Genomic DNA, 19,660 nt, shown 5'->3' with positions numbered 1-19,660 from the left:
TGAAAATAATCATTTCTATTTCGTGAATCCTTTCGTAATCATTAAGTGATTAAATTTCGACCCTTTAGTGACTGTTCTTATTTCAGTTGTTATGCTATGCATAACTTGTAGTAAGACTCTTTTAAAGGGAATTTACGCAACACTTTTTCTTATATGAGATTGTACAAAGTAAAAGTAGTTCGTAGTATAGTTTTGAGCCCGACACTTTTTCAAGTGCAAGTTTAGCTTAACCACGATAATTAGAATGCTTTTTTTTTTTTTTTTTTTTTTTTTTTTTTTTTTTTTGTGTGGCAACTGTAAAGAAAGATTCTACATTCTCATGGCCTCTCGAGCCAGACCATGCGCTAACATATTTAAGTGCCTAGGAATAAAATTGAAACACAAACAGTGAAAGCAAACATAAAGTTTCTGAATTTCCTTAAGAATGCCCTTGATGATATGATTTCCCTTCTCGACCCCAAAGAACTGTTCAAAGCAGATTTGCAAACGATCGACGAAACTTCAAGGTGCAGCTGCCCACTATTGCAAGCCCATTTCAAAACGTCCCAGATTCCTAATGCTTCAGTTTGGAATGCCGACTCATCTCTCATTCTTATGCTTCTATGATTAATCACCGAGCCTGAGCTACTATAGGCGATCCATCCAATCGCAGCATCGTAATTCTTTTCCCAACTAGCGTCAACCTTCACACGTGTCACCATACAGTGGTTACGACCCCCACCATATACGTCGGGTGACCATCGCGTATCGCTAGTTGTTGTGAGTCAATTGATTCATTTCCCAATCCATAAGTGGTTTCCTTGTTATTTCTGCCCACCTTCCCTTGGAATACCTGTAAGTTCGCAGCAACGGTCATGGAGAAAGAACTGTAGAAAACCTGTGGCACAAACGACATACCTTTAAAGATAATGTTATTTCGTAGGACCCATAATCCCCACAGAGTCGCCATGAACCTAATCACCCGCTGCTCTCCCTCCTCAAAATTAATCAGATATCGGATCCAGTTAATGATCCATGTACTAATCTCAGTTGTCGATGTATTTTCAGTCCTAATTCCCAAATCTGAACCTGCCCAAATCCTGGCAGAGGACATTACAGTCTCTGAATAAATGTTCCAACGATTCCACGTTCTTCTTCTCACTACCGCACATGTTGCAAGAGAAGTCTATACCCAATCTACGCCGCTCAAACTCCTTACCAATCAGTAAAGTATTGGTTAGTATCCTCCATAAAAGGATTTTCCAGATATTAGGCCCCGGTAGTCTCCACAGGCGTGTTCTGCAGAAATCCCTTCCGTTATCGCTAATCCTAGTCCTGTCCTTTAGGGACCCTTTTTTATCCATATACTCTTTAAAGACAATTCCATAACCACTTTTTACCGTGTAGACACCATCTTTTGTATGTGGCCAAAAAACTTCATCCTTAACCCTTGAGGAATAGATCGGGGAGGCGAGAATACGTCTTGCATAGTTTTCCTTAAATAGAAAGTTCACAAGGGGCACATTCCATCTCTGCTCGAATTGGTAGAGATTTCGTACACGTAGGTTCCCCAAATGTAGGAAATCGGTTCTTAATAAGCAGTCTTTTGGTTCCGGGCACATACCATTCACCTATTTGGAGTTCCATATATTCATGTCCGAGGCAATTCCTGGTTTTCATCCAACGTTATCCATAATGAGCTCCATTCCATATAGAATACTTCTCAAGCCCCATGATGAGCTTGTACCTTTTATTGGACTTATACCCTCAGCAACCTCGTGATTTTTGAACAGTTTTTTCGGGAAAATTCGGCTAAAGAGTGAGCCCTCTCTAGACACCACCCTCCAACCATGTTTTGCTAACAGCGCCTTGTTTAAACTTTCAATTTTTTGAATTCCAAGCCCTTCTGCACACTTCGGTAAACTCAGGAATTTTTTGCTACACCAGTGTACATTCTTTCCTAATTTACATCCAGTCCACCAAAATTGCGACAAAAGCGAATTAATCTTATTTGCCACACTTACCGGTACTTTGAATACCGATAGAAAGTAATTTGAGAGATTTGATAGGACCGATGAAATCAGTGTAAGTCTGCCCGCTGGTGATAGAAAAATTCCGTTCCAAGATGAGATGCGTTTAGTCACGTAATCCGTAAGGGCATTGAAGATTCCTTGTTTCGATGACTGAAATTCCGCTGGTATTCCTAGATACTTCCCTATTCCTTGATTATTCTTTATACTCAACGCCCGCATAATCTGTTGTGCCTTCGCCAATTTTGTACTAGGGCTAAAAAGGACGCCCGATTTGCCCAAATTCAGCTTCTGCCCTGAAGCCTCACAGTAGGAGTCCAAAATCCGTTTCAGGTGGAAAACTGAGTCTCCTTTATCATGGAAAAAGAAGACTGAGTCATCCCGCGAAGAACAAATGTGTGAGAGGTCATTTCTCCTCTACACACGATTGGATACCCTTAGTTGCCCCATATCCTGCACATGTTCTATATTTCCAGCGAGAACCTCCATGCACAGAATAAAAAGGTACGGTGATAGAGGATCTCCTTGACGTAGACCACACCACGGGTGAAATTGAGGAAGAGGAGCCCCATTGAATAAGACTTCATAGCTCACCGATGAAACACAATTCATAATAAGGGATACCAACTTCCTTGGGAAACCAATTTTTTTAAGAACTGCCTCCAGGAAATCCCATCTAACTCTATCGTATGCCTTACTCATATCAGCTTTAAAGACACACCTTCCATGCTTTCCTTTTTTGTGATTTGTAATGTTATGAATTGCTTCATGGGCCAGTAGAATGTTATCACTAATATGCCTCCCTGGTAAGAAAGCATTATGAGTTTCACTCACTAGATAACCCATTACCTTAGCCATCCGGCTAGTAATACATTTTGTTACAATACGCATAAAGACATTACAAAGACTAATAGGACGATAATCCGAAACTCCTTCGAGGTTCTCCGTTTTTGGTATAAGCGTAATGAAGCTCCTATTTATTTCTCTTAAGACCCTACCCGAGTTTAAGATGGACAAGACCGCCTTCGTAAAATCCTTTTTTATTAGGGACCAACATTTATGATAAAAAACAGCCGGTATATACCATCTGGTCCCGGAGATTTAAGGGCTCCCATTTGAAAGACCGCACAACGTACCTCTTTGGCAGTAAAAGGTTTGTCTAGTTGATCAGCATCGTCATGTGAAACCTTATTCTTAAGAAACTTAAGTATATTCTCATAGGATGCAGAGTCCCTTACCTCATATGGTTCATGGGTCGATTTGTATAGTGTCCTAAACATCCGTTGAAACTCACTACTAACTAGCTGCGGATCATAAATCCACGTACCATCTTCCCCCTTTATACCATGTATATAATTCCATCCCGCTCTGCCCTTGACCCAATTAAAGAAATATTTAGTGCAGGTATCACCTTCTACTAACCATTTAAGCTTGGCACTTTGTTTCCAGAAAACGGCTGCAGATTTAGCAAATTCTCGAACTTCTTCATTTACTCTAGTATATATTTCATCATCCCCCTCCGTAATGGCCATATTCATACCATCTTCCAATCTTTTGTCAAAATCTTCCCATTTTTTCATCCATTCCTCCCTTTTATTAATAGCCCACTTCTTTACATTAGTCCGCACCCGCACTAGTTTCCTAGAAAGCTGATATGCCGGGGATCCCACATCAGCCAACAACCACGCCGCACGAACCCCTTGTAGGCATTCATCATATTCTAAAGCCCAAGCGTCCAATTTGTATGGCTTCTTCTGTACATTCCTCGTCAGGTTTAGATTTATTTCAATGGGAGCGTGATCTGATATTTGAATAGGGTAGTGTTTAATACCAGTATTTGGAAAGTTCGTCAACCAGTCCTTCGACCCCATTGCTTTGTCAATTCTTTCATATACTCTTTTAACACCCTTACAGTTATTACACCAAGTAAATCGTGGACCCTTAAAAGGAATATCTATCAATTCATTTCTTATTCTCCATAGATTAAACTCCTGAGCTCCACTAATTGGTCTTTGGCTAAGGCTTAATTTATCACACACAAACTCAACCTGATTGAAATCCCCGACAATAAGAAAAGGAAATCCCCGACAATAAGAAAAGGATATGTACAAGTTTCCATAGGCCACATGCGAAGGCAGTAATTGAAACTTGAAAGGCGTCTATTCCCATTGAAGCGGTCCCGAAAAGCCAGTGAAAATAGTAATTTGACAGCACGCGCCCATTTGATAAATGGTCTCTTTGAATTATTCGTTTTTCTTTTTTTTTTTTTAGACAAATGTTCTTTGAATTATTTGTTAATCGGCGAGAAACACATTTAATGCATCCAAATATACGTACGTAACTGTACATTTAGTCACACTGCTTTCATTAATAACTTCACAACTCTACCCCATCATTCCACACTTGACGAAGGAGCTGATATCTGACAGCATTATTCTCGTGATTATGCGCTGCTGTCTTAATCGATTTCAAATGAGGATGGCAAAGAATCTACATAGTATAAAAGATTGAGTTTTTTCTTGAATTTTCATTGATCCCTAATTTTTAGTGCTTTGGAAAAAGTTGTATTTAAATAGGGCCTTTCATATTCCTTTTACATATTTAATTGCCCTATCTCTTGCATTCACTAATTAACTAGTTTTAAACCCGTGCAAAATTGCACGGGTATGTATTTGGGCCGGTATTAATGATTTTGGATGATTTTTTTTTTTTTTTTTTTTTTTTTTTTGCATTTCTATTGTAATTATCTAGTTGGTCTAAATCAGCGATCTACATAATTAATGTTTACACTTGCTTCAAATACGTATTCAAATGCAATGGTTTAAGAGGAAATAACGTAATATACTATTGTAAATAAAATTTGCATACATAAAAAAACTTTACACCCCGAATAAAGAAATATAATTTAATAATCTACTTTAACATAGCTTAGTGTAACATGCATCAGAATGTCAAAGCTTATATGATTTACTGGTGAAATTAGTGTGTGCTAGTAAGATATACAATGAAGTACATGGATCGATAAATAATACTTCGTATTTTGTTTTGATAATTAAATATTTCTTATTTTTAACTAACAAATTCAAAGATGCCGTATTTATCATAAAATTTCGAATTATTAAAATAAAATTAATAATCCGTATACAAATAAAATCAAAGTGTAAAGCTTGGGCTATTATCGCTTTGGACTCGTTGTCAGTAAATTTATTGCATATGTATTAATATAGTTTTATCAAATTATTCGGAATGTATAAAATTATTTCATAGTATTATTTTTATTTATTCCGATTTGTAATTCATACCGCTTATATGTCATAAATTTCATTTATTCGGAATGTATAAAATTATTTCATAATATTATTTCATAGTATTTGTTCTACGACGGAATTTGTAGGATATTTGTATTGGCGGAATTACAAGAAAATATCTTTTCGCACACTAACGGGTCCCACCATAACATAAATTTCAAAAAAAAAAAAGCTGAATTAATGAGGTGACACGTCCTGAATTGAGTATTGTCTTCTGAATTAATAAAGATAAGATTACCCTCCCCATCACTAATTAAATTAATTAAATATATTACACTATTATGCTTTCATTAGTGATTCTAAACTTTCAAAAAAATAAAATGGAAAAAATATGCGCATGAGAATACATTCAAGTTGCGTACCAATTACCAAAAAACAATACATTCGAGTTAATAAACAAAATCGAGATATTAAATTTGGGATCACAATTACATAAGTTTCTTCTGATTATACTCTTCAATTAACCCCAATATTTTGATATCAAATTTATGTAATTCGCATGTAAAAAGCGATAAAAAATATTTCTTGATGTAAATCGTCGACGAGGCGGAAAATTAAAGGATGATTCCTTTTTTTTTGTGCTGAGGATGAAGCAAGAGAAACTAAAACATATTTTATGAGGGTGAAGATGAATTATTAAGAGATTTGCTATATCACGCCCCTTGTTTTACTTGTTACGCCCCCTATTTTTTCATTTATTCCTATTTTGCCCTTAAACTACGTATTTAGTTATGTAAAATATTTCTAGTTTTTTATTTTATGATTTTTTGAGACGGTTTTTTACAAAATTAAATAAAATTAAATCGTACTCATTCATTCAAAACGATATTAAATCGTTACAAAAAATCGTCTAGAATGAATGAATGAAAAAATTATATCGTTTCAAGAATAATGATTACAAGATTTAAAAAATAAAATAAAATTTAGTGGCACACATAACACGATTTAAAAAAATACGAAAATTGGCCTCGTCATGTAGCTTACAAGACACAGCCAAGGACCCGTCATGTGGATTATAAGACATGGCCAAGGACATGTCGTGTGAATTACAAGAGACGGCCATGGCACTGTCATGTGGCTTACAAGACATGGCCATGGACCTGTCATGTAAACCACATGACACACCCATGGTTCTGTCGTGTAAACCACACGACATGGCCATGGCACCGTCTCGTAATTCACATGACACCGCCATGGCCGCGTCTTGTAATTCACAAGACAAGGCCACTTTTTTTTTTTTTTTTTAATAGTGAAATTTTAATTAAATGCAATAGTTGGTGGAAAATACGTCTTTTTAAGACCGGGTACATATTAAATTAATTACTCTAAAAATTGCCCCAAACTCAGTTACGACAAAGCGATAATTAAATCAAAAATGAAAAGTTCAACAAAAATCATTTACTATAATATAATTATTAGTTATTGTAAAATATATTACCAAAATCAAATAATTATAAAACAATAATTTAAAAAACGTCTCCGATTATAATTTTGTAAAACCCGTCTCTGAAAATCATAAACTAAAAAACGAGAAATATTTTTTTACTTTAATTAGTTACATACTCCAAGGGTAAAATAGGAATAAATGAAAAAGTAGGGGGCGTAACAAGTAAAACAGGGGGCGTGATATAGCAATTTTTTTTCGAACATAAAACGAATCATATATTATATTAAAGCTGTAACTAGCATTTTATTTGATCGCCACGTGTCAACAACTATTCCTATGCCACGTGTCATTTGCTGAAATCCTAAAACTATAAAAATATAAAAAATATTAATATAAACAATCACGTACAAATTCCTAACACTATTAAATAGCTTTCCTAATACATGTTAGGAAATCACAGTAACAATAATTTCAAATGTGCATTGAATATTCTAATCAGAGTAACAAACACAATCCGGGATATTATCATTTTATACTCCTTGATATCCGGGATATATTGACTACCCGGAATCTTATCATTTTATACAAATATATTAATTCTATCCAATTATACAAAATAACTAATCGAGTCCTTAATTAGCATCATTTATTTAAGTTAAGAATATTAAAGGCTATTGATTAATTATGATAATCAATTAATCCGTATGTTTCCAATATGATCAATATTCGCTTCCTCCCATATTTACGTTATGACTTTCCATTTCAAGATTACTTCATACTGTAGAAAATTGATTTAAATCAATTCTCAAAATTTTGATTTTTGGGTAATTTAGTTTACTAATTAGTTGAAAGATATTAAAATATTCAAAGAAAATTTTACACATTTTTTTCCTGAACTAAGTAAAAAAAAAAACGTTTTCATATAAGTTGAATATGAACAAATCTTTATGAGTAGAGAAACAAAGGTAACAGTAACATTTTATATACGTTGAATTAGAGAAAAATGATTTCTTTCGATTCCCATTTGTTTGAAGAAACGAAGTGAGAATAATGACTTTCTTGTGTACATATTAAGGTGTTGTAAAATTATATCAATATTTAAAATGGTACTTTCTCCGTTTTCATATGATGTACCCATTTTTTGAATATATGAGTGAAGTAATTTAATAAAATGGGTACATCATATGAAAATGGATGAAGTACTTAATAAAAATGGTCTACATACTCCACAAGACTACAATAATAAGGTGAATACTTACGTCATTATTTATATAGTTATAAAATATATATACTACGGATTAATAAACAGCAACACGAAGGTCACAATATATTGAATGAAATAGTCTCATAATTAAATCATGATGAGATGAACCCCATATATAGTACCAAATATTTATTTCATAATAGTTCGGTATTTTGATAAATTCTTAAGTTTCAAATTATAAAAATAAATAATAGTCTGACACCGAGTAGTGAGAGAATAATTTCAAGGTCAAAATACCAGTACACAAAAACTTAGAAGAGACGATTTCTTACTAAGATATTAATGAGAGACAACTTTTCCCTACCATTTCGTTTGTTTTTTGTGACCTTTTTATTGTTGATGGTAAGCAGAAATGACACTTTTTTACATACCTATCTGGCTATTTTCATAATAAGCGTACCTATTTTACCTTTATTCACGATTCGTACTTGGTTTTGTAACTCCTATATTACCATTTTTACTACAATTGATGGTTTCGTAATAAACTTATTATGAGATCGTCTCCTACGAGACTTGGTCAAGTGAGGCTGGGATGATATCTACTCATGTTAATTGTATTTTTCATTGTTGATGAATTGTTTTAGAGTGGCTATATTCATGTAAATTTTGGGTTGCTATTTTTAAGGGGTTTATGGATTAGGTCATTTGGAATCTTTTTAGGACAAGACCATTAAGGCTGTTTATATCTACAAATATATAAGAAGCAATATTTTGAATAGGGCTTTTAAAATCTCATATGGTATTGAATACAAAAGGTATTTCAGAAATGGTGGGAATACTTGTGTATATTCTGTAGTTAGACTTCGTTTGGCATGAAAAATGAAAGGATCAAGTAAATGGTGGAAAAAAAAATAAAAAAAAAAAGTAAATGGTGGAAAACACATGATAGTTGGAAAGGTTATACATCCTCCGTTTTTATTGAATTGTTTATGTTTATTTTTGCACAAATATCACAAATATTAAGAAAGTGGGTGTCTCTACTTTTCATATGCATACCTACAATAGTAAGTCTCCCTTAATACGACACTATTCGGGAAAAGCAACAAGTGGTATGAAACTTGACCCATCTTAAGCTTAAGACGAACAATGCCGTCGTAAATGAGAATGGGTGTACTTACAAAACGACCCTCATAGGAGCCTCACACCTTTTGTCACCCACACCAAAAGGTACAAAAGTAGACAAGGGTATGTGGGTCGTTTAATGATCAAAGAAATCCATATAAGGAAACATAAACAATCAAATGGAACAGGTGCAGCTTAAAATGGAAAACGTAAACTATTCAATGGAACAGATTAAGTAGAATTTTTTGGTTGCATGACAAAATGATGAACAATGTTGTGAAACAAGTGTCAAAATAATAAACAAAAGAAAAGAAATAAAACTTTTGGTATTTGACGACTTGAATAAAGATATGAAGGGGTTGTGTCGATGGTGGGATTAGAGGTCGTGATAGGGGAGGGGTTGCGATAAGTGGGTAAAATGGGGTGGGGTTTCATACAGGTATGGCCAGGGTTCGTAGTCACGCATAGGTAAGGGTCAGGGGATGGTAGTTATGTCGGAGGGACAGTGTGAGGGGGCGTACGAGATGGTGGAGACAAGAGGGGGTAAGGGATGTTCAATCGAGGAGGTGACTAATGAGATATGAATTGGTTGGTTGGTTGGTTGGTTGGTTGGTAGGGGGTGTTGAGATATAAGTTGAGTGGGAGGTTGTGGTCTAGTAAAAAGGAGGGATTGGGTGCGGTGGTGCGTCTGGTGGTGGGTCTCGAGTACTACTATAAATATATTGCGAGATTTAACTATACAATTTGAGTATGTATTAACAAAATAACTTTTTAAAAGTTTATCTAAAATCTACTAATGAATTAATCTTATGCCTCCACTAAAAAAGATGTATACATAAGATCTACTTCGATTAACACCCTACATTGCCACCCGTGCAGTGCACGGGTACAAAAACTAGTATAACACAATCAAAGTTATTTTTAACATATATGTTTCTTGAAAGTTATCGAAAAAACTTACTTAAGAAATCAATATTCTACGTTACAAATACAACAAAATAAGAAAGTATGGAGTATTATTTATCGTTTGAACTAAATATAGATGGGAATGAAAACATGCAGATTATATTTTCTAACACTTAAAAATAAGGGGCATACATTAAGAATAGGTCAACAAAAATAGCCACCAATCTACATAAACCCGTCTGAGTACATGACCAAATAACAGGTGATGTGCCCAAAATCTATATAAAACACACTAAAACTAAACCTTATACTCCCTCCGTGTACACCCTACTCCCAAGTCCCAAACCCACCTCAGTAAACCTAAATGATCTACCTCCTACTTGCTATAAACTCAAAACATAACTTCAGCACTTAACACACATGAGAAAGTTTACATACATGAGAGATTATATTTTGTTTTTCGATTTGTTTAAATTTATATGGCTAATGTTCTAAGTTCACGTAACCAAATTAAACCATGTTAGAGATAGAGAGAGAAATAAGATTCTCTGATTTTCTAACCTAGGTTTAAGCATTACACGCACAACAATGGCCGTCATGACATTTTCTGAAAATTCTTTCTCACCATTATCTTCTTCATCGTCTACTTCTAAATCTCACAAAAATACAAAAACACAAAAAAATATGGAAATCTAAAGCAACAAAAAAACAAGGAGAAGATTAATGAGGAGGCTGTTGTGGAGGATCAAAAACTGCTAGTGGAAACTGTAGTACAAGGGCCGGCAACTGCGGATGCCAGGAAGACGGTATATATGGGAGAACTAATGGGTATTCCTATTCTGAATTTAACGGAAGGAGAAGAGGAACAACATGAATCAGGGTGGACTCCTCGTAATGGCAAAAGGAATATCCCTATAATGGAAACAATTGAGGAGGACGAGGAGCTTGCTGACTTGCTTCAGTTTACTACAGAGGATATCAAAACAGAGGTAGAATTCGGGTCTCAATCTGTGTACTATTACATTCTTGGCTCTAATCCTCCATGGGAAGTCATTGAGGACTATGTTTATAAGGCTTGGGATGAATTTGGCATAGATAGAGTGTCCTTCATGTCCAATGGTTTATTTCTAGTTAGGTTTAAGATACAAGCTGGTATGAATGCCTTGCTAAATGTTGGGTATTATTTTTTTGAAAACAAACCTATCGTGATTAAACCATGGGATGCAGAAGTTGATCTTGTGAAGGAAAAGGTGGATACAGTCCTTGTTTGGGTCAAGTTATCTGGGATTCCTTTGAAATTATGGGGGGATTTTTTACCTGTCATAGCAGGACTGGTTGACAAATATGTTAGGAAAGATGTTGCTACCATAGAAAAGACCAGATTAGCTTATGCTAGGGTGTTGGTGGAACTACAAATGGACCAGACTTTGCTAGAACAAGTTAAGTTCTTAGATGAGACTGGTAAGGTGGTGGTGGTTAGGATTGAGTATGAGTGGATGCCTGTTACATGTGAACAATGCAAGGGTCTAGGCCACACAAAGCAGAAGTGCAGGAAGACCACTCCAAAGGCAAAGACAAATGTTGGTGCTAAGCCAACTCAACAGTCTCCTAAGAAACAACTGTCAAGGATAAGCAACCAGCTGTGTTGTTTACTCCTGAAGTGTTCCCAGCTCTGGTTAGGCAGAGTGTAGCCACTCCTGCAATGCATGTGATGAGGCTCAATAGGCAGGGAGGGGTTAATGGAATGAGGGCATCAAGGAAGATTGGGCCATATACTTTCCTAGAGGCTCTGAATGGTATGACTACTCCTAGGGGGTAGAGAAAAGTGGTAAGGATCCCCCACCATTATCCCCTCATGCATAGTATTGGATTTTGGAATGTAAGGGGTCTAAATGACCTGAATAAATAGAAGGTGGTCAAATGGTTTATGCAATCTAATGGTGTAGGATTATTTGGGTTATTGGAGACTAAAATTAAACCTAAAAATATGTTGAATAAGAACACCTCTCTATGTGATGGATGGAGTGTTACTACAAATAGTAGCTGGCATAAAGGGGGGGAGAATTTGGATATTGTGGAAGCCTGATCTGTTTTGTGTGGATATGTTAGCATATGGTGCTCAGTTTATTCATATGAAGGTTGAATCTAGAGTAGATGGTAAACAGTTCCTCCTTACAATGATATATGCTCATAATGATCTATATGAGAGGGTTGAACTGTGGAATTTTCTGAAGGATGTTGCCTTGCATTGTAATGAACCTTGTTGTGGGTAGGGGACTTTAATACTGTGCTCACTCCTGTGGAACATTTGAAGGGCAACACAACTGATGCTGAGATGGAGCACTTTCAGAAGTGCGTCTCATTATGTTGTGTAGAGGATTTAGAAGCTACTGGATGTAATCCCCTATAAAATCTAGTGCAAAACAGTGGCGGAAACACTGTCGAATGGGATTAAATACACAAAGATAAAAGTTCTAACTGTTATAAATTGAGAATGTATAAAATTCTCAGGGATAAAATTAAATGGTTAAGTTTAAACAAATGCCACTTTTATAAAAAGGGCGAAAATAAAGAAAACCTCCAAAAGTGTTCAAGACTAAAACTATAAAAGAAAGCAGAAAAACAGAGTAAGATCTGCTAACTACTCGCTAGCTCACACAGAAATCTCCAGCAAAGCTAACACCTGTCATGTTATAAACATAACAGTCACAATCAGTGGGGAGTAACTCGATGTCCTCCCAGCCATATCACATGATATAAATGTTACAACAGTAATAATATATCAAAAATAAATTTAAATATCAAAACATTTGTAACGAAAATAAATTACCAAACTCACGCTTAACATAAACGTGCTCCATGCTTAAAAGCAAAATTCTTCAAATGACAGAATAGAAATAATGTAGTTCGGGCTAAATTTTCACTTTAGCTATACTCCTTGACACCGCAGCATCTTACACTAGTTTCGGGAACCCAGTGTCACGCAAAGGTGACCAACTCCAAGTCCACTCACTAGACAACAAGCTATAATAGGACACGTCTTACCACGCAGTGCAAAGTCCTAGTCTAAATACATGTACATGACTCTACGACAATCTGTACCGCCCGCAGGATACCCAATCATATAGCTGTATAAGAACCCGTATGCTTTAGTTTATATTCTTTGCCCTTACTTTAATTATTCCAAACTTAAAATATCCCAAAGATAGTCTCTTATTCAAAGTATATTATTTCAAAGGTTCGTAAGTGAACTACACTTTTATTTCTTCAAAATAGGAAGCTTAGACTTCACTTTCAAAAGTATAAAATAAATTTAAGGACTTTAAAATAGATAAGTCAAGGTAATTAAAATTTAAAGCTATCAAATGACTTAAAATACTTTAGTAAAGATATATTATTTAGGCCTTAATGAGACGGAGATTTAAAACAGTTTCTAAAACAGAACAGCGGCACCGTAAAACTCATAATTAAATACAGAAAAATTGAAATGATGCAAAGACAACTCTCATGGTTTCTTGTAGCTCTTGGCTACAACTTTCATTTTGAAACCAACTTCAAAGGACAAATATAACATGGGTCTAAAAATTCATTTCTAAAAACTGTCAGAAAACGTCACCAATAATGTTTCAGTTCATAAAACGACTTTAAAAAACCATTTTAAGGCAAAGTAAAATTCTAAACATAACTAGACATTATAAAGTTTCTTTAAGGAAAAGATTAGCCACTGTATCAAAAGGGAAATATGTCTTACGAACTAATCTTTGAGCAAAAGGCAGAATTGCAGTTTACAGACGAGCTGTTCACAAATAATTTATTCTGAGTAAACCGTTTATCGTAATTTAATGAACTTTTTTGTGCAGACTCTAGACTTGAAAATAACATGAGTCATGTTTCAACATTTTTGCATATTCTAAATAAACACAGCCGATATGATTTTTACAAACAGACTGTCAGATTTGACTGATTTTACGACGGTTTTCACCAAAACTTGTAAAATACTTATTAAATCGAAATTAAGGTTTCAAGAACTAAAATTTTATACAGAGCCTAATATACAGTGTCTCGGCCATATTAAAATTTCGAGAAATAACCTTATGTTTTAGTATTTTAAATGTAATTAAAACAGTTCAGCAACTCTATAATCGTAAAAACCATATTAATACTATAAAATCCAAAATAAATACTTTTTGACCACAATAAAATTCAGGAAAATTCATGTCATCCCTAAAACATATATGCAGGCGACAAATATCATTTTCATACATATCCTCAAATTTCCTAATACATGCAACTGCAACAATATACATCTTGCGATATCGAGTAACGTCGAAGTTACCTTAATTGTCAAGATCCGAATAAACAAAATACTCGTCTGCATCGGAGTCCTTTTGATAGCCCTTAGAAAGATGAATGGATGATGAAATAAGATCGATCCTAATAAAGAAGCAAGATAGCAAGCACGTACGTAAAAATTGTTTACCTTCGAAATAAAGAAGCAAGAAGGCAAGCACGTATGTAAATTTTTTTTCAATGAATGAAACGTAGGAACGTACCACCAGTTTCGATCTTTTTTTTTTGAATGAAGGCTAATGAATGTGGACAACAGATGTAAAATAAGTGAGGTATAAAGTAATAGGAATTGTAAAAGATATCCCCTATTATCTCAACACAACAACTAGCCAAATCAACAATATGAGACCAAGTCTCATATTATTATTATTATTATTATTATTATTATTATTATTATTATTATTATTATTATTATTATTATTATTATTATTATTATTATTATTATTATTATTATTATTATTATTATTATTATTATTATTATTATTATTATTGTTATTATTGTTATTATTGTTATTATTATTATTATTATTATTATTATTATTACTACTACTACTACTACTATTATTATTATTATTATTATAAATTAAAAAGTAAAAAGATAAAATGAATAACAACTTAAATACAAAAGAAGATGTGATGAGTATAAGTCACAAGCACCACTTGAAGTCCAAAGTGGATTTTTCGGAAATGAAATAATAAAATGATCATCTATATAAAAGTCGGTCCGTAACTGAAATCAGACTAAAAATCGACCAAGAATAGGATTAATTAGAAAATTAATCAAACCGCAAATAATAAAATAAGCCTCATAAGTTAAAATATATGAGATTAGAAATAATAAGAATAAAATGAGCTCAATAGAAACAAATTCTGAAGTTCAATGAATTAACTCGAAATAGAATTAAATAAAGTAAGGCGGCAATAAATAGAATTAATAATAAATCTTGAGAATAAAAGAATATTCGAGGTATAAAAGAATTCAAGGGAGGAAAATAAATGGCTCGAGAATAAATTTTGAGCCATACAAATTAAATCGTAGCCGAAAATGAATTACGATTACGAAATCAAATTAGAAAAATGGCGAGTGTTACAACTTCCCCTACTAAAAAAAAGTTTCGTCCTCGAAACTCGAATGTAGAAAAACAAAACTTAAAGGATAAAGACCTTTTAAAACATTTTTGCTGACAAATAGATTCGAAAAGTCATTGTTGAGGCACAACAATCTTTACCAATACTCAAAATTGAACTATTAAAAATCACCTATCTCATCTCATGAAACGAGAGAATACTGCCGCGAACTAGGATTTTGTCGTCTAAGATAAGGGTAAGTTAACATTGGAAAAATCAAACCTTAAAACCATGCATAAACAAGTACTGAACCGGTCATTAAACGTCTTTAATAACAAGTCCTAGCATCCACCAATGTCAAAATCCAAAATTAAATGTACAAATTTTACTTAAAACCTTTAGGCAAATCAAATTTGTAAATGCAACATAACTTTTGAAAATTTTTCAAGGCATCAAAACAACATTATTTGAAACGATTCCGAATACTTACAAACGAGTTTTAAGACATTTCAAAACAAAATCAAGTTTAAACTAGAAGTTTAAAGTTTTGAAATCATAATTCAAAATGTTAAATTTTCAAGGTAACCAAAATTTTATAAAGGTCAAAACTCTAGTATAAAACGGTTATATCCGAGGAGAAGAGTTAACGACAAGTCAAAGCCAAAAGTTTTCAGACTTAAGCAAGGGTTGAGGGAATTGATAACAAGTGGAGTAATCCGATCCTCTAGAAAAGAGGAAAGGAGTCAAGAGCCACACAAAGCTCTCTCATGGATAGAAAAACAGATTAATCATCTTGAGATTCTCGGTACAACTCCTCTATGAAACGCCAGATTTCCTATTTCCATCGAAGCCAATTCTAAGCTTAGCAACATCAGGCAACTAAGTTGTCAAGTTCAAAGTTGGCAAACTTCCTAATCTATATCTCCAAGATTATCAATTGGGACAACATTTGTCCAAAACCTTACATTCTTGCGCAACCTCTCAGAATAGCATGGTAAGAATCCATCGAGTAGTCCAAACTCCACTCTTACTAACCAAAATTCCATAGGTTATCAAAACAGAACTAATCCAGTTAACTGAAAGGCCCTTAAAACTGTTATAAACTCATCAAGTCCGCACTCGAGATATAATCTAAACCCAAAATAGCCTAATAAGGCATAACACACTAAAAGGATTTTACTATTCTGAACTCACCACCAAAGCAACACTAAACTCATAAAGTTTCTCGAGTAATGGAACACCAAACCAAAATCCACTATCTAACAATGCACCTCTCAATTGAACACACTAATTTGTTACTATTATCAATAGACTGATATCCAAAGGAGAATTCTTAGAAGTCCATCAAATGAATGAAAAGGTCTCTTAGCAGTCCATTACATTCCCAATCATAACACTACAACAACTAGAGGGTTTAGAACTCAACCAAGCAACAATTTCGATCATATAGGGTCCTCAAACAACAATTTCCTTTATGGTAATTCGGACCAAAATATTCCTCAGAGAAATACCTGTACTAAGGTTAAGACATTAAGATATGATATGTATACATAATTCCCAACTCCAGGTTCATAATTCTTCAAATCAATATAATCAATCCAAACTGCAGTTGGGCTAAGACACTCCTTATTCTCAAGGTTACACTAAACAACCCAAATAAGGATAAGTCATACCACCAAAAGTTCATAGGTTACAACCTGTCATCAAAACTCAACGATCTAAATCCATAAGAATAGAAACTAAGATTAATCTAGGTCAATCGATAATGATACATGGATACTATAAAAGCCTTAATCACCTCCAATCCAAAATATGTAAATTACCTATAATCCAAAACCAGTAACTACACCAAAGTTCTAACTCCATAATCCGCTACTCACCATTCAAGTTAATCCTCAAGAAATAAAAGCTCTTACAAGATAGACATTAAGGGTAAAATTCACTATCCTCAAACCATAAGTAACAATGTTTCACTAAACCTCAAAAGCTTCCATCAGAGTTCGCCATGAAAGGGTAAGTTTAACCAATGAATTTCAAGAGAATAAATAGCAAAAGAGGAAGAATCGCAAATATGGATTCATTCACCAGAATAGGAAATAAAATTGGAGATTGCCCCCACATGTTAAAGATCGAAACTTGTGGTAGAAGAAGTTTTAAATACTTTAACATGTGGGGGAAATCTCCAATTTTCAAGGATTGTGTGGAAAGTGTTTGGAATATAAGGTACTCTGGAACAAAAATGTTCCAACTTGTGAAGAAGATGAAGGCTTTGAAACCAATGTTAAAGAGTTTATATAAGACTTACTTTTCTGATATTGAAACTAGTTTCAATATAACTAGTGCTTTGCTTGAACAAATTCAAAACAACTTGATCGATAATCCTGGGCACATGGATCTGATGCAACAGGAGATGGAGGTGGCACAAGAGTTAAGGGCCTTACTTACAGGTAGAGATAGCTTTCTAATGCAAAAGGCTAAGATATAATGGTCATTAGAAGGGGATCTTAATACTGCTTACTTCCATAACTCCATTAAGAAGAGAGTGATGCAGAATAAGGTGATGAGTATTAAGGATCTGCATGGTAATTTATGTACTGATGGGGACAAGATACAGAATGCTTTCTTAGATTTCTATACAGACTTGTTGGGTTCTCACAAGACTACTGATCTAGTAAACATTCAGGTAGTTAGGAGAGGGAAATGCTGCACTCCTGCACATTGGGAGGTCTTAAGCAGACCAGTAACATCTGAAGAGGTTCAGAAATTCTTATTCAGTATTCCCAAAGACAAATCCCCTGGACCTGATGGTTACACATCTCTATTTTATAAGGATGCCTGGGCGATAGTAGGTGATGAAGTGTGTGCTGCTGTTCTCAATTTTTTTTATAGTGGTAAGATGCTAAACCAAATGAATGCTACTCTGATCACACTAATCCCAAAAGTTGATAGACCAACAAGTGTGAAGCATTTCAGGCCAATAGCTTGTTGTAATGTCATCTAAAAAACAATCTCTAAGATAATGTGCACTAGGCTGGCTACTATACTTCCTGAGATTATTAGTAGGAATCAGGGTGCATTTATACAAGGCAGGAGTATCCTTGAAAACATTCTGATTTGCCAAGACTTAGTGAGAATGTGTAATAAAGGGAACTGCTCACCAAGGTGTATGTTTAAGATGGATTTACAAAAAGCCTATGATTCTATAAAATGGAATTTTATTGACCATATGATGGTGGCATTACAGTTCCCTGAGAGGTTTAGGAAGCTTATTATGCTATGTGTGACTACTCCAACTTTTTCTTTGAATTTAAATGGGGCAACATTTGGTTTTTTTCCTGGTAAGAGAGGTTTAAGGCAAGAGGATCCCATCTCTCCCTTGCTTTTTACCCTTTGTATAGAGTATTTATCAAGAGTTCTGGAGTTTGCAACACAGAAATGGTATTTCAGATACCATCCTTTATGCAAAGGGATCAAACTGAATCATCTGCTATTTGCAGATGATTTACTGTTGTTTTGTAAGGGGGGCACTAATTCTATAATGTTGATACTGAGAGCATTTTCCACTTTTTATGCTACATCATGTTATCTTTACTAGGGGTATCAGAGATAGTGAAGCAGGATATACTTCAGGTTTCAAGATTTACAGAGGGAATGTTACCATTCAAGTATCTTGGCATCTCAATCCAGGCAGGGATATTGACAAGGCAGAATCGTAACATCCTAGTGGAGAAAGTCATTGCAAGAGCGAGGGGGATTGGGGAAAGGAAACTTAGTTATGTTGGTAGACTGACACTGATAAACTCTGTGTTAAACACTTTGCATAATTACTGGTCTTCAATTTTCATTATACCAAAAATTGTTATTAAGAGGATTGTAGCAGTATGCAGGAATTATTTGTGGGATGGAGGCCCTGAATATCATAGAGCTCCACTGGTGGCATGGGATGAGGTATGCTGCAGCAAGAAGTCAGGAGGTTTGGGTGTTAAAAATGCAGAATTATGGAATATAGCAACTGTAGGAAATCCATACACAACCAATTATATGCTGTCACGTGTCTAACCTAAGTGTAGTTAGATGAGTTAGTTTAGGGTTAATTCTGTAATTTAACTTATTAGGTTAACTAGTTAACTACATGTAGTTAACTTTAATTTTGGAAGTTTTTTAATTTGCATTGATTTTCATTAATTTCTGTAATTATTTTCATTAATATAGTTAAATAAATTATATTAATTTAGTTAAACAAAACCCGATTTTTTAGCCTAATTGAATCAATCAAAATTGATGACTAATGAACCCTAATTAATTC

General features: G+C 34.3%; 1 protein-coding gene across 1 annotated transcript; it reads left to right on the top strand.

The window, feature by feature from the left end:
- The first annotated feature begins 18,373 nt into the window (after positions 1 to 18,373).
- Positions 18,374 to 19,413, top strand: LOC141628609 (uncharacterized). The gene is made up of 2 exons (XM_074441726.1): positions 18,374 to 18,692; positions 18,950 to 19,413. Exons 1-2 carry the CDS (start codon positions 18,374 to 18,376, stop codon positions 19,411 to 19,413), a joined length of 783 nt encoding a protein of 260 aa, XP_074297827.1.
- The last annotated feature ends 247 nt before the right edge of the window (positions 19,414 to 19,660 follow it).

This window comes from Silene latifolia, chromosome Y, assembly GCF_048544455.1.
Source record: "Silene latifolia isolate original U9 population chromosome Y, ASM4854445v1, whole genome shotgun sequence".
Classification (NCBI taxonomy): Eukaryota; Viridiplantae; Streptophyta; class Magnoliopsida; order Caryophyllales; family Caryophyllaceae; genus Silene; species Silene latifolia.
Note: the sequence above shows the minus strand (reverse complement) of the source record. Positions and strands in the feature narration are given on the sequence as shown.

What these genes read in the sequence shown, in the direction of transcription:
- LOC141628609 (XM_074441726.1), top strand. Translation starts at nt 18,374, where the DNA reads ATGTGCACTAGGCTGGCTACTATACTTCCTGAGATTATTAGTAGGAAT. An exon ending in AACATTTGGTTTTTTTCCTG is followed by an intron (nt 18,693 to 18,949) that starts GTAAGAGAGGTT and finishes TATCTTTACTAG; the next exon opens with GGGTATCAGAGATAGTGAAG.